The 24638-nt window shown below is 37.8% G+C and overlaps 1 protein-coding gene across 1 annotated transcript in view; it reads left to right on the top strand.

Moving 5' to 3' along the window:
* Positions 1–24638, top strand: part of LOC107672694 (ubiquitin carboxyl-terminal hydrolase 43-like) — an 85499-nt gene that overhangs the window by 36238 nt on the left and 24623 nt on the right. Inside the window, exons 4-7 of the mRNA XM_016466002.1 lie at positions 8819–8911; positions 10788–10923; positions 11329–11473; positions 14633–14801. Coding sequence (XP_016321488.1) covers positions 8819–8911; positions 10788–10923; positions 11329–11473; positions 14633–14801 — 543 coding nt within the window. The remainder of the gene's footprint in view (positions 1–8818; positions 8912–10787; positions 10924–11328; positions 11474–14632; positions 14802–24638) is intronic.

Here is a 24638-nt window from a genome sequence, read left to right as displayed (position 1 = left end):
TCGCTGTCCCATTCTAAATAACAGATACGACAACTTTAGCAAAAAAATGCATGAACACAGCATGCAAATGCAAAGCAAAGCATTAATATAGATAATCTTATTCTGAAATATAGTCTCAGGAACAATTCTGCTAAGTTGATTGTGTAGTAGTCACACAGTGGCTCTGTTCACACCTGGCATTAGCACGCATCTTGGGTGACGCATATGGCCACAATCTTTTATTACAGGGTTAGTTCAAAAATTAAAATTTCATCATTGTTTACTCAGCCAAGACTTTTGTTATCTTTGAAACACAATTGAAGATATTAGAATGTAAGATTTCTGTCCCTTGAATGACAGTCCACGCAACTTCCACTTTGATACTTCATAAACTTCATAAAGAGATCTAATCCATAAAGAGAACTAATCCATACGTATCGTGGTTAGATTTTCTGGTTTTGTTCCCTGATCAATGTTTAAATGTGAAAAAAAAAATTTAATCTGTTCATTGTAAAGCGTAAAACTGTTCACTGAGTCTCTTCAGAAAATTTGGACTAAACTGCTCGATTCATTTGGATTAGTTTTATGATCTCCTTATGAACTTCTTGAAGTATTAAAGTGGTAGTTGTGTAGATTGTCAATGGAAGAACATTTTCGCATTTAAAATGTCTTCATTTGTGTTTTGAAAATGAATGCAAGTCTTGCAGGTTTGGAATGACAGAGAGTGAGAAATAATTAAAATTTTTCATTTTTGGGTACTAACCATTTATCTTTTTGCAGTTGATATGACGACATGACGGACATGATATTCAGCGCTGAGAACAAGCAACGTACAGATTACGCAGTTCACACTTAAGCCTATGGCGAATGGAAGTTTTTAAACGCGCTCTAATTTCAGAGTTTTGCATTAGATAACGTCAATCAAATGACTGGTAAATGTTCTGCGTTATGCCAGCTCTGTCTGCAGAGAGACTGCTCGTTTGCAGCGGGCGAGACAGACACTTCAACACGGTGTTATGCGTCACAAAAATGAAATTGTTAGCGCATAATGTTTAACAGTCCCACTATTGACCGTTTCAAAGCATGGAAACAGCGAAATGCCACACTCAATGCTTTCAAAAACAAATATAAATTTACCATTTGATGAATTCTCTCATTTGAGTAGAAAACCGCCCAAATGTGGCTGCTTCAGACTTCAGTGCCAGACTCGTAGTAAAACCAGGCCTCGGCGGGAATGGAGGCGAGAGGATCTGTCAGCGAACCAAAATGAAAGAAGCTAAAAGCATATATAACATAAATTGTAAGCACATTCCAAAAAGTTATTTTACACGTAACATTAATCACCTTTTTTCAGGAAATCGAACCTGCATGAGAAACTTTCACACTCTTCTGTAACTTAACATATCTCTCCACCTCACGAACACGAACTTAACACTAAACCTGACAAAAACATGCGCAGTTAGTAATCTCTAAATGTGTTCACCACCAATCATATTTTGAGTAAAATTATCAACAAAAATATTTTTCCCGTGTAGTTTTATAAAGAGAAAAGCAATCCAACTTACGTCTCGGTCGCTTGAAGATAAAATGGCGTTGTCGCATTGCGAGGCAGCAGTCATTGAAGGGCGGAATCCAGACAATTCGGAGGGGTTTTTTATTCCGCACTTTTAGTGTAAAAGTGAAATTACACCATATAGCAACACTGAACACGAGTACTGTTTAACACTGTAGATTGTTAATTCAACTCTTTGGGAATTAATAACTTTTAACACTGCAAATATTACACTGCTGATTTTACTGTGTGTAAAGACAACTCAGGGCATATTTCTTTATGTAATCTTTATCTAAACCAACACTTTTTAGGACACCATGTACTGTAGGCTCATATACTGAAGCAGAATTTTTGACTCAACATGTAACTAAACATATATGTAATACAGATGTAATTTATACATCTTTAAAAACAAAAGGCCAAGCCACTAAAATGGTTGTTTGACAATTATGCATTTGGCAGATGCTTTGATCCAAATCGTGTTGCATTCAAGGTATACAGTTTATCAGTTCATGCATTCTTTGGGCATCAAACCCATTACTTTGGTGTTGCTAGCGCCAGGGATGGATGATATACCGGTAGACACAATTAACTGGTAGAAATTTGTCAACCGGTAGAGATTTTTGACTATCGTCTCGTATGACTTTGCTGTGCTACATGGTCATGAAAACGTATCGTTTGCACGCGTTTTTAAGCATTGTGGTTTAAAAACAGGTGATTTTAAGACATTGAAACACAGTCAGCAGCGAAAGAGAACTCATTTCGCTATATGTGCATGTGAAGATGGTGCTCATAGAGTGCGGGAGTATTGAACAGATTTATATTGGTGCAGCGCCAGTTGTTGTCTTGTAGGCAAACATCAGTACCTTGAATTTGATGCAAGCAGCTACTGGTAACCAGTGTAAACTGATGAAGAGAGGTGTAACGTGAGCTTTTTTCGGCTCGTTAAAGACCACTGCCAACATAAAAACAACTTTACTGCACTCCAGACAGTGAGTAAAACCAGGCCTCGGCGGGAATGGAGGCTAGAGGATCTGTCAGCAAACCAAAATGAAAGAAGCTAAAAGCATATATAACATAAATTGTAAGCCCATTCCAAAAAGTTATTTTACACGTAACATTAATCACCTTTTTTCAGGAAATCGAAGCGGCATGAGAAACTTTCACACTCTTCTGTAACTTAACGTTACATCTCTGCACCTCACGAACATGAACTTAACACTAAACCTGACAAAAACATGCGCAGTTAGTAATCTCTAAATGTGTTCACCACCAATCATATTTTGAGTAAAATTATCAACAAAAATATTTTTCCCGTGTAGTTTTATAAAGAGAAAAGCAATCCAACTTACGTCTCGGTCGCTTGAAGATAAAATGGCGTTGTCGCATTGCGAGGCAGCAGTCATTGAAGGGCGGAATCCAGACAATTCGGAGGGGTTTTTTATTCCGCACTTTTAGTGTAAAAGTGAAATTACACCATATAGCAACACTGAACACGAGTACTGTTTAACACTGTAGATTGTTAATTCAACTCTTTGGGAATTAATAACTTTTAACACTGCAAATATTACACTGCTGATTTTACTGTGTGTAAAGACAACTCAGGGCATATTTCTTTATGTAATCTTTATCTAAACCAACACTTTTTAGGACACCATGTACTGTAGGCTCATATACTGAAGCAGAATTTTTGACTCAACATGTAACTAAACATATATGTAATACAGATGTAATTTATACATCTTTAAAAACAAAAGGCCAAGCCACTAAAATGGTTGTTTGACAATTATGCATTTGGCAGATGCTTTGATCCAAATCGTGTTGCATTCAAGGTATACAGTTTATCAGTTCATGCATTCTTTGGGCATCAAACCCATTACTTTGGTGTTGCTAGCGCCAGGGATGGATGATATACCGGTAGACACAATTAACTGGTAGAAATTTGTCAACCGGTAGAGATTTTTGACTATCGTCTCGTATGACTTTGCTGTGCTACATGGTCATGAAAACGTATCGTTTGCACGCGTTTTTAAGCATTGTGGTTTAAAAACAGGTGATTTTAAGACATTGAAACACAGTCAGCAGCGAAAGAGAACTCATTTCGCTATATGTGCATGTGAAGATGGTGCTCATAGAGTGCGGGAGTATTGAACAGATTTATATTGGTGCAGCGCCAGTTGTTGTCTTGTAGGCAAACATCAGTACCTTGAATTTGATGCAAGCAGCTACTGGTAACCAGTGTAAACTGATGAAGAGAGGTGTAACGTGAGCTTTTTTCGGCTCGTTAAAGACCACTCTCGCTGCTGCATTCTGGATCAGTTGCAGAGGCTTGATAGTACATGCGGGGAGGCCGGCCAAGAGAGCATTACAATAGTCCAGTCTGGAGAGAACAAGAGCTTGGACAAGGAGTTGTGCAGCTTGCTCTGATAGGAAGGGTCTAATCTTCCTAATGTTGTATAAGGCAAATCTGCAGGACTGGGCCGTTGTAGCAATATGGTCTGTGAAGCTTAACTGATCATCGATCACAACTCCAAGGTTCCTGGCTGTCCGGGAAGGAGTTATGGTTGACGAACACAGATTTATAGAGAAGTTGTGATGAAGTGCTGGGTTGGCTGAGACCACGAGCAGTTCTGTGTTAGCAAGGTTGAGTTGAAGGTGATGGTTCTTCATCCAGCTAGAAATGTCTCTCAGACAGGCTGCAATGCGACCAACTACCGTCGGATCATCTGGTTGGAATGAGAAGTAGAGTTGAGTGTCATCAGCATTGCTGTGATAAGAAAAGCCATGCTTCTGAATGACAGATCCTAACGATGACATGTAGATGGAGAAAAGAAGAGGTCCAAGCACTGAGCCTTGAGGAACCCCAGTAGCAAGAAGTTGTGACTTAGAAACCTCACCCCTCCAAGACACCCTGAAAGACCTATCTGAGAGGTAAGACTTGCACCATTGGAGTGCGGCTCCTGAGATGCCCATCTTTATGAGGGTGGACAGAAAGATCAATTGTAATTAGTTTCTTATTTTTATAATTCTTATTCTTCTTATTCTTATCATTGGAATTAGTTTCTTATTCTTATTTAATTGGTGACTGTTTACTTTAGTGAGCTTGAGGTTTTTTTTATTTATGCTAATATCACGAATATCTTGTCTTTGCATCGACTTTGTATATAATCTAATTGCTTTAATAATAAATTCACTTTTGGTGTGCACACACCACCTAAACAAAGAGTCAAATATGTATTTTCTATGCCATCAGTGTCACCAAATGGACTTTTCGTCTTTCATCGGTCAACAAAGCAGATAGTTCCACCCTCACCATTGGTTGAGACATTGTTACTTTGATGAAATGCTGTAATAAACAGTACAGTTTAAAATTGCTTCTGCATATTAAAGTTCACTCAAAAATGAAAGTTCTGTCATCATTTACTTGCCCTCAAGTTGTTCTAAACCTGTATCAGTTTCTTTCTTCTGCTGAACACACAAGAAGATATTTTGAAGAATGTTGGTAACCAAACAGTTAATTGTAGCCATTGACTCCCATAGCATTTTTTCCTTACTATGGAAGTTAATAGCCACCATCAATTGTTTGGTTACCATCAACTGTTTCTTCAAAATATCTTCAATTTTGTTAGAGAGAAGAAAGAAACAACTTGAGGGCAAGTTAATAATGTGAACTATCCCTTTCAACTGTGATAAGAGAAAGTATTTTAACATTAAAAAAGATCGACCACCTCATCCTAACACACATATTCCCTCTAAATCTTCTTCTCGCTCCAGTAAGTAAAACATTTGTGAGCAGTTTTAGCAGATGCAGTTTTGCCCACTGCTTTCACTGCAGTTCTGGACTGACATGCGTCTGAACAGTTTGTCACTCATCTTGCCTCGCTTAAGCTGTTACCTGTGTTCTCACTGTCATTCTGAGACATCATTACATTACTTTATCCTTCTCTTTTGACATCCACATCTCTGTATTTCCCACCCTCCATCTGCTGCTAGCTGGTTAATTTGTTCATTTTACTTCAATTTTATGTTGAATCACTGGCAACAGTCGAAAATTACTGTTCATCACCCAACTGCTGACAAAAAAGTTCTGCGCAAACACCTGGCCTGCAGTTCAGACATCAGCAAGCCTGAACACGCAACGTTGATATAAAACACTGATTAAATGTGTGACGCAGGCTGAACCTCTCGTTCGTGAGAAATGTAATTAGTGGCTTTGCATACTAGCCATCTGCTCCTAAAGGAAGTAACTCATGTTTTTGCTGTACTTTTAATAAATATCTGCCATTTCATCATAGTGTTGCTCAGTGGCCATTTAAAAAAAAACACGTTAATCAGCCAATCAACTAACAGACCACACGGAATCCACCAGTACAGTGCAACAGTTGAAGATAGATAGATAGATAGATAGATAGATAGATAGATAGATCTGTTGCACCATTGATCCACAGCATCAATAATTTCAATAATTGCAAGGAAGTTCAGACCAAACCATCTCTCACTGAAATTACTATCATCACTCAAAATACTGTATTCAAAATGCCATCATTATTACCTACTGTAAAGTTACAGTAGTAATTTAGCAAACAAATGTTATAAAATAATTTTGTAATGCGTTTAGAGGGAGCTAGGGCAGATAACAATACAACCCTTACGAAAATTAAAACCAAAAACCGTGGTTATAGTTAAACCACAAACCACAAACCACAAATTAACCATGGTTTTGCTACACTAACCATAGTCTATCCATGAAATCTGAAGTAAAACTATGGTTGTAAATTAAAACAGATTGTAATCAATCAGCCAAAAAAACATTGTTACTATACTTTTACTGTAATAAACCATGGTTAATTAATTTATGCCATTTAGAAAATATAGTTTTGTTAAATCTAGTATTTAAGTCAATTTAAGATAAAACAACAACACATGGTTATGATGTGATGCTTTAAATTGAACTTAAAGTTATGTTATTGCAAACAGAATACAATGAGGTGGTTGTTTTGCAACAAGGTGGAGACAGTTCTGTTCTTAACAGTAGATGGCTGATGGGAAAAGTGACAGGTACAAGAAAATTAGTGAAAAAAAGAGGCACAGAGATAGAGATATCATGGAAAATGAAGAGAATGAAAAGGAAAATGGAAGTGAAGGTGCAGTTCAAGATGGAACCTTTATTATTATTATTAATTATTATTAATATTATTATTATTTTGTTCGGCCCCAACCTAAGGTTTTAAACCTTTTTTTTTTAATGTGATTGCCATACAAACAAATAGGGTTGTCCGTGGTTTCAGGATTTGTTGTGGGTGTATGGGATGGCCTGGATGAGTGTGATATTTCCTTGACTGAAATTTTGTCCCAGTCCTGCCCTGTTCTACATGGTGGTTGTTCAGCCTTGATACATTCATTAGCTAACAAAATTTTAAATGTAAGTTATTTTGTATTAATGTGTCAATATGATGTGAGGTCCAGTTCCCAGCATGAAACTTAAACAGGTAGTAATGGGTACTTCTTACTTAAGTACATGTCAGAGACTCAGAGCCCATACTTCTTTAATTTGAGAAAAAAAAGTGTATATATATTGATGTTAGTTGATGTTAGTAAAGTTGATTCTCTATTAACGATTGAAAGTGATTCAAACGTTACAAATTGTTCCCATTTTCTCAATGTGATAATGGTGCACTTGGGAAATTCTCTTTGTTTGTTTATATGTGTTGACTGTGTCTCGAGATAAATAATCCATTTGATGGCCTCTTTTGTCTGGGAAGTTTATTATCATAGGCCACTTTGTATTAATTAAACAGATTTGCATATTCTTCATCTGTAATGAAGCACTCAGTTATTTTGAGACATCCCTGCGGTTCAAGGAAAAGTGTGTTGTGAACTGGTATGTTAAATTTCTGCTTAGAAGTTGGGATTTGGTAAATAGCAAGTTTGGGAATCGAGAACGGGTTTTTATTCAGCCCCATTAAAAAAATACAGAAAAAACAATGACGTTCGGTTCTGATGTGAACAGTACACTGTACTGAATGAAAGTACGAAACATACAACGATGACTGTTATGAGCTGAATCTTTTTAATGAATCAAACACATCCTCAATTTGGAACCACATTCAAACATACTACTCTTACTATTTCTGTCATAGAAATGTAAAAGTAGTAAGAGTCACATGCTAGTATGCGGCAACAGAGCGCCCAGTATAGTCCAACTCCCAATTAAATGCCTCTTGTGAGCTGGATCTTTTTAGTGAATCAAAAACATACAGAGCAAATTATCCTCATGAATTGGTTCTCCTTAGTTAATTATGCAGCTTAAACAATGTAGTCCAACCAATTTCCAAAAGAATGACTCTTTTAGTCAACCAATCACAAACTACAGTTTAGGATTGTGATTATCGGATTGCTTTTTAAACAGTGAGAAGTTGTTTAAAAAGTCTGTGTATGCTCACCTCTTGTAAGAATTGTTTTAAATGTGTTTATTATAAAAAAAATGATCTCCTCATTTCTTTTTGATGACAACAACAACACAAGATTTGAAATTATAGTGATTGAGATCATTTGGGTTCTTATACCTGAAAATTTACTATCCACACAGACTTGGATCAGGTTATCTTATTCTGTGTAAGTGGAGCGCTGCTGCTGCATCGTTTGTCTTCTGCAGTAAGACATATGTGGGAGAACTGCAGCCGAAGAGCTCAGAGTTAAAATGCTGAAGTCTCCACCTAACACTCTGACAGCTGCCGGAGATGAACAGGGCTTTCCTTAATACTCTAAAAATATCTCTAGCCACCTCTCTTTATTTGTTTCTCCACAACACTGACCTGGCAAGAGCTAGCAGGGAGAAGAAGTAGGCCTATTGTTTAAATTAAAAAGGCATTAGTATTTATGATTGTTAGAGATACTCTAAGAAGAATAGACAGATAGATAGATAGATAGATAGATAGATAGATAGATGCTTCATAATCAAAGCCATTCTGAATAAGTCTATGTAGTGAGTTTGAAATCATTCTGTAAATGAGGGGCAAGGATGATGCAAAAAACTGCAATTGTGATTTTGTGAGCATCAGTTTCCGTAGCTACAATAATAATTCTTCCCAAGAGACGTTCTGTGCTTCCTCTTCCCTGTGACATCACTTCCTGTTCCACTGAACATCCCTTGAGGCTCATTCATGCAATACAATGGCTAATAGCTTGATTGTTTGTGTGTTTATTATATAATATTTGTATATATTTGCTTTTCTGCTACTCTTTTGTTGCTGTTTAACCATCTTTTTCCCCGCTCTTTTTTTCCAGGTCATCTCTGACATGCCCGCATTGTCTTAAGCAGAGCAACACGTTTGATCCTTTTCTGTGCATTTCCCTCCCTATTCCTCTAAGACAGACAAGGTGAGTACAGTTGTACCAAACTGAAGCCTTTTGAAGTCGTTGATTCATGCAAAAATGTAATTGTTTTTCTTGCCGTGGTTGTATTCTAACATTTTTGCCTCTCTGGACTCAAAAACAATGAAGCATTCAAACCAAAGGCAGCAGATGGATTGCCAGGGAAATCCTTTTTTTGGAGGAAATGAACACCCTCACGTTCACAAATGCACAACTATTGTCCCACACATGCTATAATGTATAATGTTTCTGTATATACATGTTTATATAAACCAGCTTTTCAATGATACATGGTAATACCGGTTATACTGGTTATGAGGGATGAAACCGGTATGAAATTTTATACTGGTTTGAAGGAAGTTTGAAACTTGTTTGACAAAAACAGTTCTTATATCAATATCCTAATGAATACAATAGGCTTAAATAATAAAGGGCACCTAAAGCGCATCTTATATGGCAATATTTACCTAAACATTCACCCAAAATCGGAATTGTTAACCCAAAATTGAATTTTGTCATAATTTATTTATTTTTCTAATGAATTCATTTATTCAACACCAAAGATTTTGCAGAAAATATGAGCTGCTCTCCTCTTACAGTAGAAGTAGATGCAAACCAGGGTCTGTCAAGCTCCAAAAAACACTGTAAATCATCTTAAAATAATTAATAAGACTTAAGCACTACAGTTCATATGATAACTTTGTCTGAGGAACAGACTGCAACTGAAGTCTTCTTCAATGAATATTAGCTTCAGTTTGAACATTCTGATATATTTTTCTCTTTTTGTGTTCCAAGAAATAAAGGAAGTCTCTTACAGGTTTCATGATGATACAATCTTCATTTTTGGTTGAACTATTCCTTTAGGACAGAACACATGACCAGTTAAAAGGAAAGTAAACTGTTTGAGGTGTGGCACTTTTTACCTTATTTCTTCTGGAAATTCATTCAGCGTTTACCCCAGCGCCACCCTTATTCACAGTAGTTTATGTCTAAGAAGGACGTTTTCAAGCTTTAGGCAAGGCAAGTTTATTTATATAGCACATTTCATACACAATGGTAATTCAAAGTGCTAAGAAAAGTACAGAAATAGGGAGCAAAGCGCAGAGCAGTAAGCAAGAACGTCTGAACGGTAGCGAAGCCGGATGCGGATCCGGCTTCTTTAGGTCATATATCAGCAGGGTTGTAATAGTGGAGGAAAACTAGATGACAGTATAAATAATGGTACAGTAGTAGATGATGTCACTTAGGAGAAGATGGCATCACTTTAGCAAGAGCTATAAAGAATTCAAAAGTTTGGGGTCAGTAATATTTTTTAAAGAAATTACTACTTTTATTCAGCAAAATAGCTTTAATTAATCAAAAGTGACAGGAAAGACACTTATATTGTTACAAAAGAGTTCTGTTTCAAGTAAATGCGGTTCGAGTCATGAAAAAAGAACATGTTTTCAACATTCATAATAATAAGAAATGTTTTTGGAGCAGCAAATCAGCATATTTGAATGATTTCTGAAGGATCATGTGACACTGAAGACTGGAGTAATGAGGCTGAAAATTCAGCTTTGCATCACAGCAAATAAACACAGAAATTGAAATAAGTTAGAAAGCAGTATAAGAGATGTATTTAAAAAAAAATTGTACAGACTTTTGTACAAACCCAAACTTTTGAATGGTAGTGTATATTGTATGGTCAGAATACACAGATACGTAACTTAGTGACCAATCAGATTCATTCTTTAGCCACACCCACCTGCTTAAGCCACACCCACTCACTTTTGTAGCCCTTTACAGAGATTTCAAGATGCCCTTTATTGCTATCATTAACATTTTAAATGTAAAAGCTGCTTTTAGATCATAAAGGATGCGTTTTCTTCTCTTTCTGCAGACCAGTGTGTGTGACTTTGGTGTTTAGCAGTAAAGGGCAGCGGTATCTGAGAGTGGGGCTCGCTGTGCCTCTCTTTGGCTCTTTGGCATGTCTGCGCCGGATGCTGGCAGATGAGGGCAAGATCTCTCCTGATCAGGTGACAGGTGCACACAGTATCACACAAACAGACCTCATGCCTGCACACAGTATATCACCTGACCAAATCTCCTGCATTGCTACAGTGATCGTGTCAGATGGTAATAATGTAGGACTTTGATATATGCCACGATCCCGAAAGATTATCATAATCATATGCTATGGTATTTGCATGGTATGCGGAAAAATCAGAGGATTATTTTATAGTTAGTTATTATTTTAATGCCTAAAATGTAACAGCTATTATTGGTATCACTGGTAATAAATGTGAATTGATTGATAAGCTTGACAAATGTGAGATGTGTTTCAAATAAATGTAAATGGAATTTTATCTCTATATTTAATAATAATAATAACTGCAATAATTGAGTGATTTTATTCCGTTTTTAATTCTCTGTTCTTCTAGGTAATATTGGCAGAGATCTACACAACAGGTTTCCAGCGCTCGTTCTTTGATGACGATGACTTGACCAGCATAGCAGAGAGTGACATCATCTATGCCTTCCAAGCTCCGCCCCTTTACATCAGGGGTGGATCTGCACGAATCTCAGGTAAATGTAGCCAACTGTAGAGGATGTTTTTCAGGATTATAGGCACCTTTTAGGTTTTAATATCATCCCTATCCAAATATAAGAGTTGTGTTTCTGACTGAAATTGGGGGTATAGATTAATATAACTACAAAACATGCAATTTTGGCTAAATTAGAGCATCGAATTTGAAGTATGCATTTTGCTTCCTTTATTCTGAAGTTCTTTAAAGGGATAGTTGACTCAAAAATGAAAATTCTGTCATCATTTACTCACCCTCAAGTTGTTCCAAACCTAATTTCGTTCTTCACAAAAGAAGATATGTTGAGGAATGTTAGTAACCGAACAGCTGATGCAGTCAAAGTAGCCATTGACTTCCATATAATTTTTTTCCATCATATGAAAGTCAATAGCTACCGTCAACTGTTTGGTTGCCAACATTCTTGCCAAACAATGGTTACCAACATGATGACAAAATTTTCATTTTTGGGTAAACTATCCCTTTAATTCTGAATGAAGCACAACAACTCTGAAGTTCACAATACAGTCAGCACTACAGCTCTGATAACACGCTCTTTAAATGAAGCAATACTTTAACCGGGCATATCGATTATAAATGCATGTAGGGCTGCAACAAATGATTCTTTTTAAAATAGGTTTATCTAATGATTATTACAATTATTAATAGATTATTAATTGACTTTTATGACTAATCGTCAATTATGGTCAGTTAATCATCAATTATTATTTCATTTGCACTCCGACATGAGTGTTTGCACTCTGACATGCTCTTATAAGCACCGTGTATGTCTTCTTCTATTGGACTGCATACGGGAGGGCTGAATTACAGTCTCTACAGTGGAGATCTGTGGAGAGGAGAGGTGTTTAATTAACAATCTCACAGTGTTACTTTTGAGTGATAACCTCAAACAGATTCAGTGGGGTTCATCGAGTGACAGGAAAGAAGAGAGACTGCATGAGCATAGCCACTTAAAGTCAGCTCAGGTCACACCTTCCTATTCTTCATTTTCAAAACCGTATATGAAAAGACCTTGAGACAGAATGCTGGGAAGCACAGCTGTCCTGATGTTCAGCCATAAAAATGTCCCTTCTTGATTAAAAAGCCAGCCAGTACTCCATCTGTCCCTGATGGCACATGTGACCTTCTAGTTGTAATGTGTTCATAACGTGTAACGGTCTTGCTGATCGCCATCGTCAAGCTGATTTGCCATTAAACTTGAAGTCATAAGCCAGTGTTTATGCAAATGAGAGTGAATGATTGAAAGGAGCTTTGACAGATAGTAGCTAGACAGACTATGACATTCAGATCCAGAGAGAATTTATTATTTTTCTCATTATATACTTATAAACGGACCAGTTTTCAAAGTGCTTACCTGCATGACGTAATGTGTGCTTTACTGATGTGTTTGTTTCCTGTTTTTTAATTTATTGACATGAATATACACTACTGTTTTTAAAGTTTGCTGCTGGAGTATGATTTTTTTTTTTTTAAAGTCTCTCACTAAGGATGCATTTATTTGATCAAAATGCATTAAAAACAGTAAAATTGTGAAATATTATTACAGTTTAAAGTAACTGTTTTCTATTTGAATATGTTTAAAAATTTAATTTATTTGTGTAATGGCAAAGGTGAATTTTCAGCATCATTACTCTAGTCCTCAAAGTCCCATGATCTTTAAGAAATCATTCTAATATGCTGATTTGCTGCTCAAGAAACATTATCAATATTGAAAACAGTTGTGCTGCATTGCTGTAGAAACTGTGATACATTTTTTCAGGAACTTTGAACAGAAAGCTCAAAAGAACAGCATTTATTTGAAATAATGTTTTGTAACATTTGTCAAATGTTTTGTATTATAAATGTCTTTACAGTCACTTTTGATCAATTTAATGCACCCTCACTAACTGAAAGTATTAATTTAATTCAATATAAAATAAAATAAAATTGGCCCAAACTTTTTAACAGCAGTGTATGGTGTTGTCACGTTGCTGTGCTCTAAGGTGGTGCACGACGCAGGAGTAATCCAATAACAGTCTTTTATTATAATCCACAAAGCAAACACAAGGAATCGAGGAGCTGGGGTAGCACAACGTGTAGACCAAAATAATAACTGACCAGGACAGAACAGAAATGGGAAGAATTTATACAAACGCAAGAGAGAGACTAATGACATAATAGAATGAACACAGGTGAGCAGAATGAACTAATCAGGGCAACCAAGGAAAACTAGGTCACGGGGAGCGAAGCAAAACACAGTGGAAACACAGAACAGGCAGACATGTTATAGAAAAGGACAAAACTAAAGTTCATAACCCTGACAGGTGTATCATGGTACCGATATGGTACATATCCAACAATATGGTACACAAATGCATGGAAGTTTTGGGTACTTTTTGTTAGTAAATTATTAAAGCTGTCAGGTGTTAAAGTGCTAAATTAACGAAGTTAATAAACTGTCTCAATTTAATGTGCCGAGAAAACTTTAAGTAATAAATTCTCCTGAAAAGTATTATTATGCCTCTTTTTGCACATCCAGACCAGCCCGACACAACGACATTGGCTCAACCAATAGCAATAGAGTCTTGAGGCGGGTCCATTTGTTTGTCCTATAAGGAGCATCTTTTAAACCATTTCAAAGTCATTTCAAAGTTCCAATTGTGTGTGTTGATGTTCAAGGTGCAGAAATAACACACTTTTAATGCTGTCACCTTGAAGATACGGCTCTTCTGTCCCTGATAAATTCAACTGGGTGACTTTTGGAAAAGAAATTATATACCAGTCTTTGGCCTTTTTTGGGTAGTTTGTTCTGGGTACTTAATTAATGGCTGCTGCCCAGTCATACTTTATTTGAAAGACAACATCTGAAAGCTTGACGTCCATTTAGTATGTATGTGTATGTGTGTGAAGGCTGGCGTCAGATCATACACCCCACTGTGTTCAGTCTGCTGTCTGCTGTGCTCTATTTGCATGTCTCCATCTGTCTCTCTCTCTCTCTCTGTGACTCTCTTCCTCTCTTTATTCATGCTTATGTCACCTTGTTTTGTCATACAATAAAATTTGACATTATTTGGCTATATGGAGGCACAGACGATAAATCTGCCCACAGATTAGGCGTGTTAGGAGGTGACATCTACCTCTCCTTGGTTCCCTCTCATCCCAGGGTTGCACCACAGTCTTCCGTCCTCTCCATACACCTTGTCTGGGCCGGAGGGTCACAGACTGGCTGCGTCCGGAGCGCTGTCCTCCGAGTTCCTGAACCAGGCTGACGGGATGGTGAAGATCTTGTTGCTGGTGTGTAATACAGCCGGAGCAGGACAGCAGGCAGTAAGGTACCCTACAAAATAATGACTTTTTTGACTGGTAACCAAACAGCTGTAGGTTTGAACTTTATTTAGGGGTCTTCAGAGTTAAGAGTTCAGTATTCAGCAGTTTGGCCCACCCTGTGTGAACTTGTTAACTTTTACACAGTTTTTATTTTATTTTAGTCTTAGTTTTTTTGTCTTTTGGTGAAAAAATCATTTAAACTCTCAATGTTTTGCCATGTCAAATTCATTCAAATTTGCCAAGTTTATTCAGACTAATATTTTAGTCGAAAGAAATAACATTTTAGTTGACAAGAACATGCTAAATTAAACCAAATACTATAGTTTTTATCTATTAATTTAAACATGTATCAACTCCGGAAATAAAATTATAGTGAAACTATTGCAATACAATGTTGTGAAATCTTTATATTTTAGTTTTTTAGTTATTTGTGCGTGTTTCAGTATGTTGTTACAGAAAAAAACTTATTCACAACTCATTCTGACTAGGGTGTGATTTAGTTGAAGTTTACTTGTGCTTTTTTTGTAATTTTGTGCAGATATAAGATGTATATGTCATAGTTATGAACTTTTAGTTTAGTCCATTTCTGTTAGTTCCTTCCAGTTCCTGTTTTTCCTTATTTGGTTATGTTCCTGTTCTTGTTAGTTCATCATTGGTTAACCCCATTCACCTGTCTGCCCCTCGTTATTTGCCTTATTTAGTTCCCTCCTGAGTTCAGTTCTTTGTGTGGTGTCTTCCATGGTACCTTGTGTGTATTCCTGTCTTTGATAACCTGTCTTCGTGTGAATAATAATAAATACATGTTTATATTCCTTCATCTTCGTTGTTTGCTTGTCTTCTTACACACGAGACTGTGACAGAACACCAGACCAAGAGAAAGTAAAGGGTCGTGTATCCCTGCGTTTATTTATTTTTAGTTTTTCTTTTGTTATTATGGATCCAGTGGATATACTTTGTTCTATTTATCAAAATGGCCGTCCCCTTGAGATCTATGTAGCGGAGTTTCTTACCTGCTGTCATCATGCTCCCTTAGACCATTGGACACTTGTGGACTGTTTCTGGGGTGGTCTGGACGAGAGCATCACCCAACTAATGCCAGGGGGCGAGTCCAGGTGGACCCTGGCAGAATATATAGATTTGGCCCAGTTGCTTAGTGGATCCCCTCTCACCGTTGCCAACTCAGAATCATCACCCATCGTGGCCGCCAGCCCAGAGCCCTGCCCACCATCACCCCGCTGCGCGGAGCAAAAGCCAGAGCCCACCGATGACAGAGAACCTGAGCCCGCCACGATCGACGAGCCATCGCATAATGGAGCGACAGAGCTGAGGATCGCCGTGGAGCCAGAGTGCGAAAGCTGGCGCCATGGTCAGCGAGAGCGTGGAAGGAAGCTCCGCCCACTGCACCATAGCTGAGGGTGAGCTGAGCTCAGTGGACTATGATTGGGATATTTATGCAGACATGGCCCCTCTTCTCCCGACTTCGTCTGAACTATCTGCCTGCCATGAATTATCTGTCTGCCCTGAATTGACTATAGGGCCTTTCGCACCGCTTTAGTTCCAGAACTAAATGTACAGTACTAAAGTACTGGGACGATTTGCGTCCATCCATCTATCGCTGTTCTCCATACTTGCGAAATAAGTTGACACAATGTTTACAGTATGTTTACACAGTGTTTTAAATCATGGTGGGTGAGGGCGTTTTCGTACGCGTTTGCCCAATCAATGTCTACTTACGTCACGGGTAGTACCAGTTGTGCTGGTTAGACCCTGCTCCGGAGTAGGGGCTAATTTGGTTCTCGAAAAAAGCAGTCCGGTACTAAAATCGCACCCAGTTCCGGCGGTGCGAAAACGCCAAAAAGTGGGTAGTTCCACAATTAGTTCTTGCTAAATAAGTTGACACAATGTTTACAGTATGTTTACACGGCGTTTTAAATCATGGCGGGGGAGGGGGTTTTCGTACGCGTTTGGCCAATCAATGTCTACTTACTTCACGATTAGTACCAGTTGTGCTGGTTAGACCCTGCTCCGGAGTAGGAGCTAATTTGGTCCGGTACTAAAATCGCACCCAGTTCCGGCGGTGCAAAAATGGCAAAAAGTGGGCAGTTCCACAATTAGTTCTGGTACTATGAAAAGGTTCCCGCGGTGCGAAAGGCCCTTATCTGTCCTGAAATTACCACAGAGGTCGTTCCCCTGTCACTGGCGCTCCTGGTGTTGGGAGTGGCCTTGTGGTGTGTGTGTGGCAGCACACACCGTCCCTAATCCCCCTGAGCATCCTGAACTCCCGCCCAGCCTCCCTCTCCCACCACCTCTGTACCAGTCCTCACCATCTCCACCGCTGTCTTCTGGCAGTCCCTCTGCTCACCCTCAGCCCAGCATCTGTGCGGTGGGATTGCCACGGGTCTGCCAGTCTCCATCGGCGTCATGGCTGGAGGATCCCTTGTCTCCACCTCCGGCCTCCGAGTCCTGGACTCCACCTCAGCCCTTCGACCCAGCGGCTCCACCATCACTCCTAGCTCCCTCCTCTCCACTGTGGCCCATCAGTCCACTGGCTCCGCCAGGCTCGCTCATCCCTCCGCCTTGGTCTGTCGTTGACCATCCTCCGCCTCGGGACTCCACTCCTCTGGCTACACCTCGTCGCTCTGTCAGGCCCCTCCTTCTCTCCGGCTCCACCTCAGTCCTCTGTCGCTCCGGCTCCACCGCAGCCTTCCGGATCCACGCCTCCGCCTCAGTCGCCTGAGCCATCAGCTCCGCCTTGGCCCTCCAGATCCTCCCCATCGCCCTGGCTCTCCATCTCCACCTCGGGCTCCTCCTCTACCTGCTCCGCAGATCCTCCCCATCGCCCTGGCTCTCCATCTCCGCCTCGGGCTCCTCCTCTACCTGCTCCGCCGCCGTCGGTCGGCCCCCTGGAGCCGTCAGCCCTTTCTCCACCATGGCTCCTCCCTCCATCGGCTCAACCGTGAGCCGCCATCATGGCTGTGGCCTGGGTCCTGCCTGGCTCCTCCTGCTCCCTCCTGGCTTCTTCCTGGCTCCTCCCTCCATCAGCTCCACCCTGGACTTTGGTTGTCGTCCGGAGCCTCCACTTGTCTTGCCAGCCTGCCTTCCTGCCAGCCCTTTGCCATCCCCTGTCACCATCCCACATCCAGTCCTTTGTCCTCCTCCTAAGTCCCCCTCCGTCCCTCCCTTTGTTGTTCCTGCGGCGCGAGGTCACCTGTCTGCCCCTCGTTATTTACCTTATTTAGTTCCCTCCTGAGTTCAGTTCTTTGTCTGGTGTCTTCCATGGTACCTTGTGTGTATTCCTGTCTTGGATAACCTGTCTTCGTGTGGATAATAATAAATAAATGTTTAAATTCCTTCATCTTCGTCATTCGCTTGTCGTCTTACACACGAGAGTGTATAATTACTAAGGCTGTCAATTAAAATTTTTAATCTAATTAATTACATGATGTGTCGATTTAATTAATCGCAAATTACATTTGGCTGTGAAAATACCCCCAAAAGATTATTTAAAATTATTTGTGTGTTTAATGAGAAAGTGTTTAGTAGACATTACAAATAGTAGCTTTAGAAAGAAATATTTTTTGATTCAACATAAAACTTATTACACATAAATACAGTGGCCTAACATAAACCATGGAACATAGAAGGTGATTTGAGAAACATCTCAGATTTTTACGTTCATGCAATGGAAGTCATTGGTAACCAAAACAGCTTTGTTACCAACAGTCTTCAAAATACCTTTTTTTATGTTCCACAAAAGAACGTAAGTAATTCAGGTTTGAGTAAATGATGACATAATTTACATTTTTTTGGGGTGAACTATCCCTTTAAAGTTGTTGTTTTTTCCCCCTTTTTTTAATGAAATAATACTCTAAATAAGAAACTAAATCTGCCAGCAGGTGGCGGTAAATGTCTTTATGAGTCATTCATTTGATTCAAACAGCTGATTCATTCAGGAATTAAGTAAATGGCTCTCTTTATGAATGGGTCTTTGAATCATTGATTCATTCGCGCGGATTCATTCAGAAACTAAACACTGCTGCGTTGCTCACTAGGGGTGTGCGATACTGTAAATTTTGGTATCGATCCGATACCAACTAAATACAGGGCCAGTAACGCCGACATTGATACCGATACCTTTTCCTTTTAAATACATACATTTAAATGACCAATTATACTTGAAAATTAACAATAACTAATGTTGATATGACAAAAATATTGTCTACATTCACTTTAAAGCTGTGTGGATATTCTTTGCCGTTCTGAAAGGACTTTGCAAGCAAAGAAGCCCAGAATATGAAAGCAATGCGTAAATTTTCATGTTAAGCATTTTCCTCCCACAGAAAAGAGTTATAAAGAAAAAAACTTAACGTGGCTTAATGCATTAAGAAAGTAATTTTAAAAGGCTAAACTCTGTATACATCTTTCTGATGATGCAAACTATATGCAGGCCAACAGCCTAGGATATGAATGCAAAGTGCAGGCATGTTAAGTGTTTTCCTCTGAAAACCATTATAAAGTAAACGAAAACGTTTAACGTGGCTTAATGTTTGAAGACAGTGATACTGTATAAAAAGGCCAAATTCTGTAAATTTAATGGGTCTGGCTTGCAGTCTCACCCACTTCTAGCAATTTTTAGCTGTACAAAACAGCTCGTTTTGCAGCTTGATATTGCAAACCGGTGTTTCTTACCATATTATTTTAATGTATTGTCTTAATTATAAACACACAGCGTTATAGCACAAACAATTTTACCGTTTATTGTACATTGTTATTTTTCTCGTTATTTCCCTACCGTGCCTAATGAAGCGGACACATTTACATTTTTTTGGGGTGAACTATCCCTTTAAAGTTGTTGTTTTTTCCCCCTTTTTTTAATGAAATAATACTCTAAATAAGAAACTAAATCTGCCAGCAGGTGGCGGTAAATGTCTTTATGAGTCATTCATTTGATTCAAACAGCTGATTCATTCAGGAATTAAGTAAATGGCTCTCTTTATGAATGGGTCTTTGAATCATTGATTCATTCGCGCGGATTCATTCAGAAACTAAACACTGCTGCGTTGCTCACTAGGGGTGTGCGATACTGTAAATTTTGGTATCGATCCGATACCAACTAAATACAGGGCCAGTAACGCCGACATTGATACCGATACCTTTTCCTTTTAAATACATACATTTAAATGACCAATTATACTTGAAAATTAACAATAACTAATGTTGATATGACAAAAATATTGTCTACATTCACTTTAAAGCTGTGTGGATATTCTTTGCCGTTCTGAAAGGACTTTGCAAGCAAAGAAGCCCAGAATATGAAAGCAATGCGTAAATTTTCATGTTAAGCATTTTCCTCCCACAGAAAAGAGTTATAAAGAAAAAAACTTAACGTGGCTTAATGCATTAAGAAAGTAATTTTAAAAGGCTAAACTCTGTATACATCTTTCTGATGATGCAAACTATATGCAGGCCAACAGCCTAGGATATGAATGCAAAGTGCAGGCATGTTAAGTGTTTTCCTCTGAAAACCATTATAAAGTAAACGAAAACGTTTAACGTGGCTTAATGTTTGAAGACAGTGATACTGTATAAAAAGGCCAAATTCTGTAAATTTAATGGGTCTGGCTTGCAGTCTCACCCACTTCTAGCAATTTTTAGCTGTACAAAACAGCTCGTTTTGCAGCTTGATATTGCAAACCGGTGTTTCTTACCATATTATTTTAATGTATTGTCTTAATTATAAACACACAGCGTTATAGCACAAACAATTTTACCGTTTATTGTACATTGTTATTTTTCTCGTTATTTCCCTACCGTGCCTAATGAAGCGGACACATTCACAGAAAACAGCTTACTTCTGCATTGAAAAATAAGGTGGATAAGTTGGTGGTGTTACTACAGTAGCGAATTTCTACCGTTCCATCTCTCGCTGTAGCCAATAGTATCCACTTGCACTTGGCGCCGCTGAGTCACGTGATGGCATGACAACAAGACACTAAGGCAGGGGAGGAGCAGCAATGTTTGCATACGAGATGTGAAAAGAGCAGCATATGCACACACAGACATGTCTACTCTTTGCTGAATGAATTAAGCAATGTATTAAGTGTAGAGGAGAGAAACTTAACCTAAAGTATCGATCTCATTAGGTTAGTATCGATCCGATACCAATACCAACGTTGGTATCGATATCGATATTAGGATCGATCCGCCCACCCCTATTGCTCACAGATGCACAGCAATTCTGCTGTGGCTTTATAGGTAATAATTGTTGCAAAACTGAGCAAAAACAGAAAATATTGTTTAAATTATAACACAATATTAACTTCTTATTTACTGAACTGTTGTATAAAATCACATTTGCACTCGTGTGATATTGTTCTCGCTGCTCTTGTGATATCGCTTATCATATGATATAAATATGAGACAAAAACTCATACAGGAGCATTTTTGCCCCAATATCTTGGGCATAACTGCATTTATGGAGTTGTTGCCCTGCATCATATTTGTCATAAGTCAACTGTATGAAATGTAAGATGACGTACAGGTCTGGGGGCGGGGCCAGCGCTTTAACAGCGTTAAAATATTTTAATCGCGTAATTTTTTTTCATAACTAATTAATTAAGTTAATGCATTAAACTTACAGCCCTAATAATTACATTTATGGTTGTGTATAAATTTCAGTTTACCGGCATTTAAGTGGGTTTGTTGCCGACTTTATTAACTCTGACTGGGTTATTTGAAAACGTTCTACAATTTTCTGCTTCATAAACATATTCACACATGGTTCAGTATCTTGCATTGTTCTTTTTTCCCATCATAGTGTAAAAATATTGGAAAATATATTGATATTTTATATAAATAAAATATCTTTATAATATGTTATAAAGTCAAATAAAATGATATATTATAAAATATATTTATTTATATTTAAACAACACTGTTCAAAAGTTTGGGGACAGTAAGATTTTTTAAATGTTTTTTTACAAGTGTCTTATGCTCACCAATGCTGCATTTATTTTATCAAAAATACAGTAAAAACAGTAATACTGTGAAATGTTAATACAATGTAAAATCACTGTTTTCTATTTGAATATGTATTTACATGTAATTTGTTCCTGTGATGGCCAGTCTTCAGTGTTACATGATCCTTCAGAAATCCTTCTAATATGCTGATTTGAAGTTCAAGAACATTTATTATTATTATCAATGTTGAAAACAGTTGTGCTGCTTCATATTTTTGTGGAAACCATAATGCATTTTTAATCAGGATATTTTGAAGAACAGAAAGTAAAAAAAAAAAACAGGATTTATTTGAAATATACATTTTTATTGCATTATTAAAGTCTGTACTGTCACTTTTGATCATTTTAATGCATCCTTGCTAAATAAACAGGACAAAACAGGAGAAAAAAAAATGACTAGATTAACACTAGTATATGCAGATTAGCCAGTCATAAGTTTATTTACCAAAAAAAGTCTTAAAGGTTTCATTCCAAGGGTCACAGAGGGTGAAAATGGTCTGAACTAGCATCATAAGTGGACTTCAGAGGACAAAACATGCCACTTTATGCCACATAAAGCTGGCAAATATCAATCGTGACAACTTTACCTCACCTTTTCTCTTTTGCTCTAAAAGCTTCTCAAAGATTCTTTGACGTTTGTCACGTCAGAGCGATCCTGCAGACACACAGTGACAGTGACAGTCGCTCAGAGATCAATACTCTCTTTAAGTGTGAATGCCTCCAGAAATCTAATTTTGTTCCATGGCCTTTGGTAATGTGAGTTTCTCTCTCACTTTAATGGAAGTGATAGAGAGAAGGTGAGAGAGTGAAGCTCAAAACATACGTTTATCTCTTACAGATGAGCTAGAGTGAGTACGTCATTTTGAAAGCAGTGATATTTTGATTGATTTTCTCCAGATAATGATAAAAGTGATATTCCCATGACAGAGTTAGAGTGTGGAAAGGACTAGATTTGACGTACAGCTGTAGTCATGAGTTCATTAACTGGGAATGTTTGAATACAGAAACTTACACTGAGACTAGGCAGATGTCATAATAAGAGCGTGACCATATCTTAAACATTGGGGGAGGGGCAAAGGAGATTTAAGGGCCACATTCACAAATAAAAATTACAAAAGCACATAATTACTACATCTAAAATTAAAATGAAAACTGAAAATATAAAAATAATAAATATAAATATAAAACAAATTAAAGAATAATAAATATAATAGTATATAAATAATATTAAAAATTCAACAACAAAAAACTTTTTGAAAGTATTAAGATCATTAAGAAACTGTTTTCTTATCAATGCAATTTACAGTTGGGCACTTGTATAGACAGGAAGCACTGTAGTTCACATTAAAAAAAAAACCCAAAGGACTTTGCTGTCATTTTAAGATCATCACAGGAGCAGGTATATTGCAGGAGAACAGCTTTTGATGTTCAGAGTGTGCAACATCAAACATAATGGAAAAGTTCAGAAAGTCAACGAAGTGTTTCTCAATTGTGTCCACACTGGTTTAGTTTGCTGCTAGTTCCTGGTTGTAGGCTTATAGTAGCAATTTCAGCATGTCTATCTTTAAAGTCAACATAAAATCTAAATGTATCCTATTAAACTGATTGAATAAATTTTCCTGGTTTTATTGTGCATGCTTTTTCAGTGTATGTTATTCCAAAGAATATATAAAAAACATTTGTCTTTATAATGTTTATTTGATATGTGAAAACTTACTCCCCTACTTCCATTTCTGACTTAACTTAGGCCAAAAGGGGTTAAATAATGTTCACCAAGAGCAAATTAGCTATTTAGTCATTGTTTTGGGCTATTAAAATCTTGCCTATATGTAATGCAGTAATTTACTAACAATTACCATAATGCAATAATAGCAAATAGTGATAGATTTGAAAAAAGAACCATTAATTTGCTCTCAAGGGTGAATTTGACCTCTCAAAACTGAAAACTCAAAACACCGCCTTATTGAAGTGAAATTGTTTCCAAATGCTGTTTTAGGATCATTTCTATCTAATGTCCAGAATGCGTTTAAACTGTGTGGCGTCAAGCATAGTGGACGGATAGTTAGATAGACGGACAGACAGACACTTTATTGCTTTATAATTTGGTGAAAACCTTGCGTTGTTGCCCGGGGCGAGCTGTGACGTTAACAGCATCAAAGCATGTTTGTTCAGATCTCAGTTCTGTCTCTGCCTCCTGTCAGGGAAAACTCCGTTGCTTTTGGCTGAGGCGAAACTCCAAAACAATTACGTGTTTATCACTTTCTGAAAGGCTAGCTTTCCCTCAGCTCACTTTTGTTTGTTTTGTCTCCTGTATTCATTCTGTACGGGTCTTGTAGCAGAAATCTGGCTAGAAACTTAATCACTAACCTCCTGCTGCAAAAAAACACAGTACACTAAAAAGGGTGGGGTGGATTTTAAGGGCACTGCTGAGGACACTGGGACATAACTGGGACACTGTGTCCAAACACAGGCAGTAATTTAACTGACAGTCATGCACATAAAAATGTGACCTAATGTTTACATAGAAATTTCATGTGATTTCAGGTAGTGACTAACATCTCTGCAGTAGTGTATCTTTAACCATTTTAGGCCGAGGAAGATAGAGATTGTGCAAGAGCCCCTGTTACATATTATATAAAACTGATTGTTGTTTTTTTAAATCTTGTCAATGATAATGTGACTTCTATTACATGTATCTGCATACTTTGATGCTAGCATTGCAAAGCTGTTTATGTATTTTAAATATTTTAATGTGGGACGGACAATGAAACATTTAGCTGAACTTTAGCTTGTTTTAACATTGGTTGAGGTTAAAGGTTATTA

The sequence above is a fragment of the Sinocyclocheilus anshuiensis genome, unplaced genomic scaffold (genome assembly GCF_001515605.1).
Source record: "Sinocyclocheilus anshuiensis isolate Anshui unplaced genomic scaffold, SAMN03320099.WGS_v1.1 scaffold504, whole genome shotgun sequence".
Taxonomy (NCBI): Eukaryota; Metazoa; Chordata; class Actinopteri; order Cypriniformes; family Cyprinidae; genus Sinocyclocheilus; species Sinocyclocheilus anshuiensis.
This window is presented reverse-complemented; position numbering and strand designations above follow the sequence as displayed.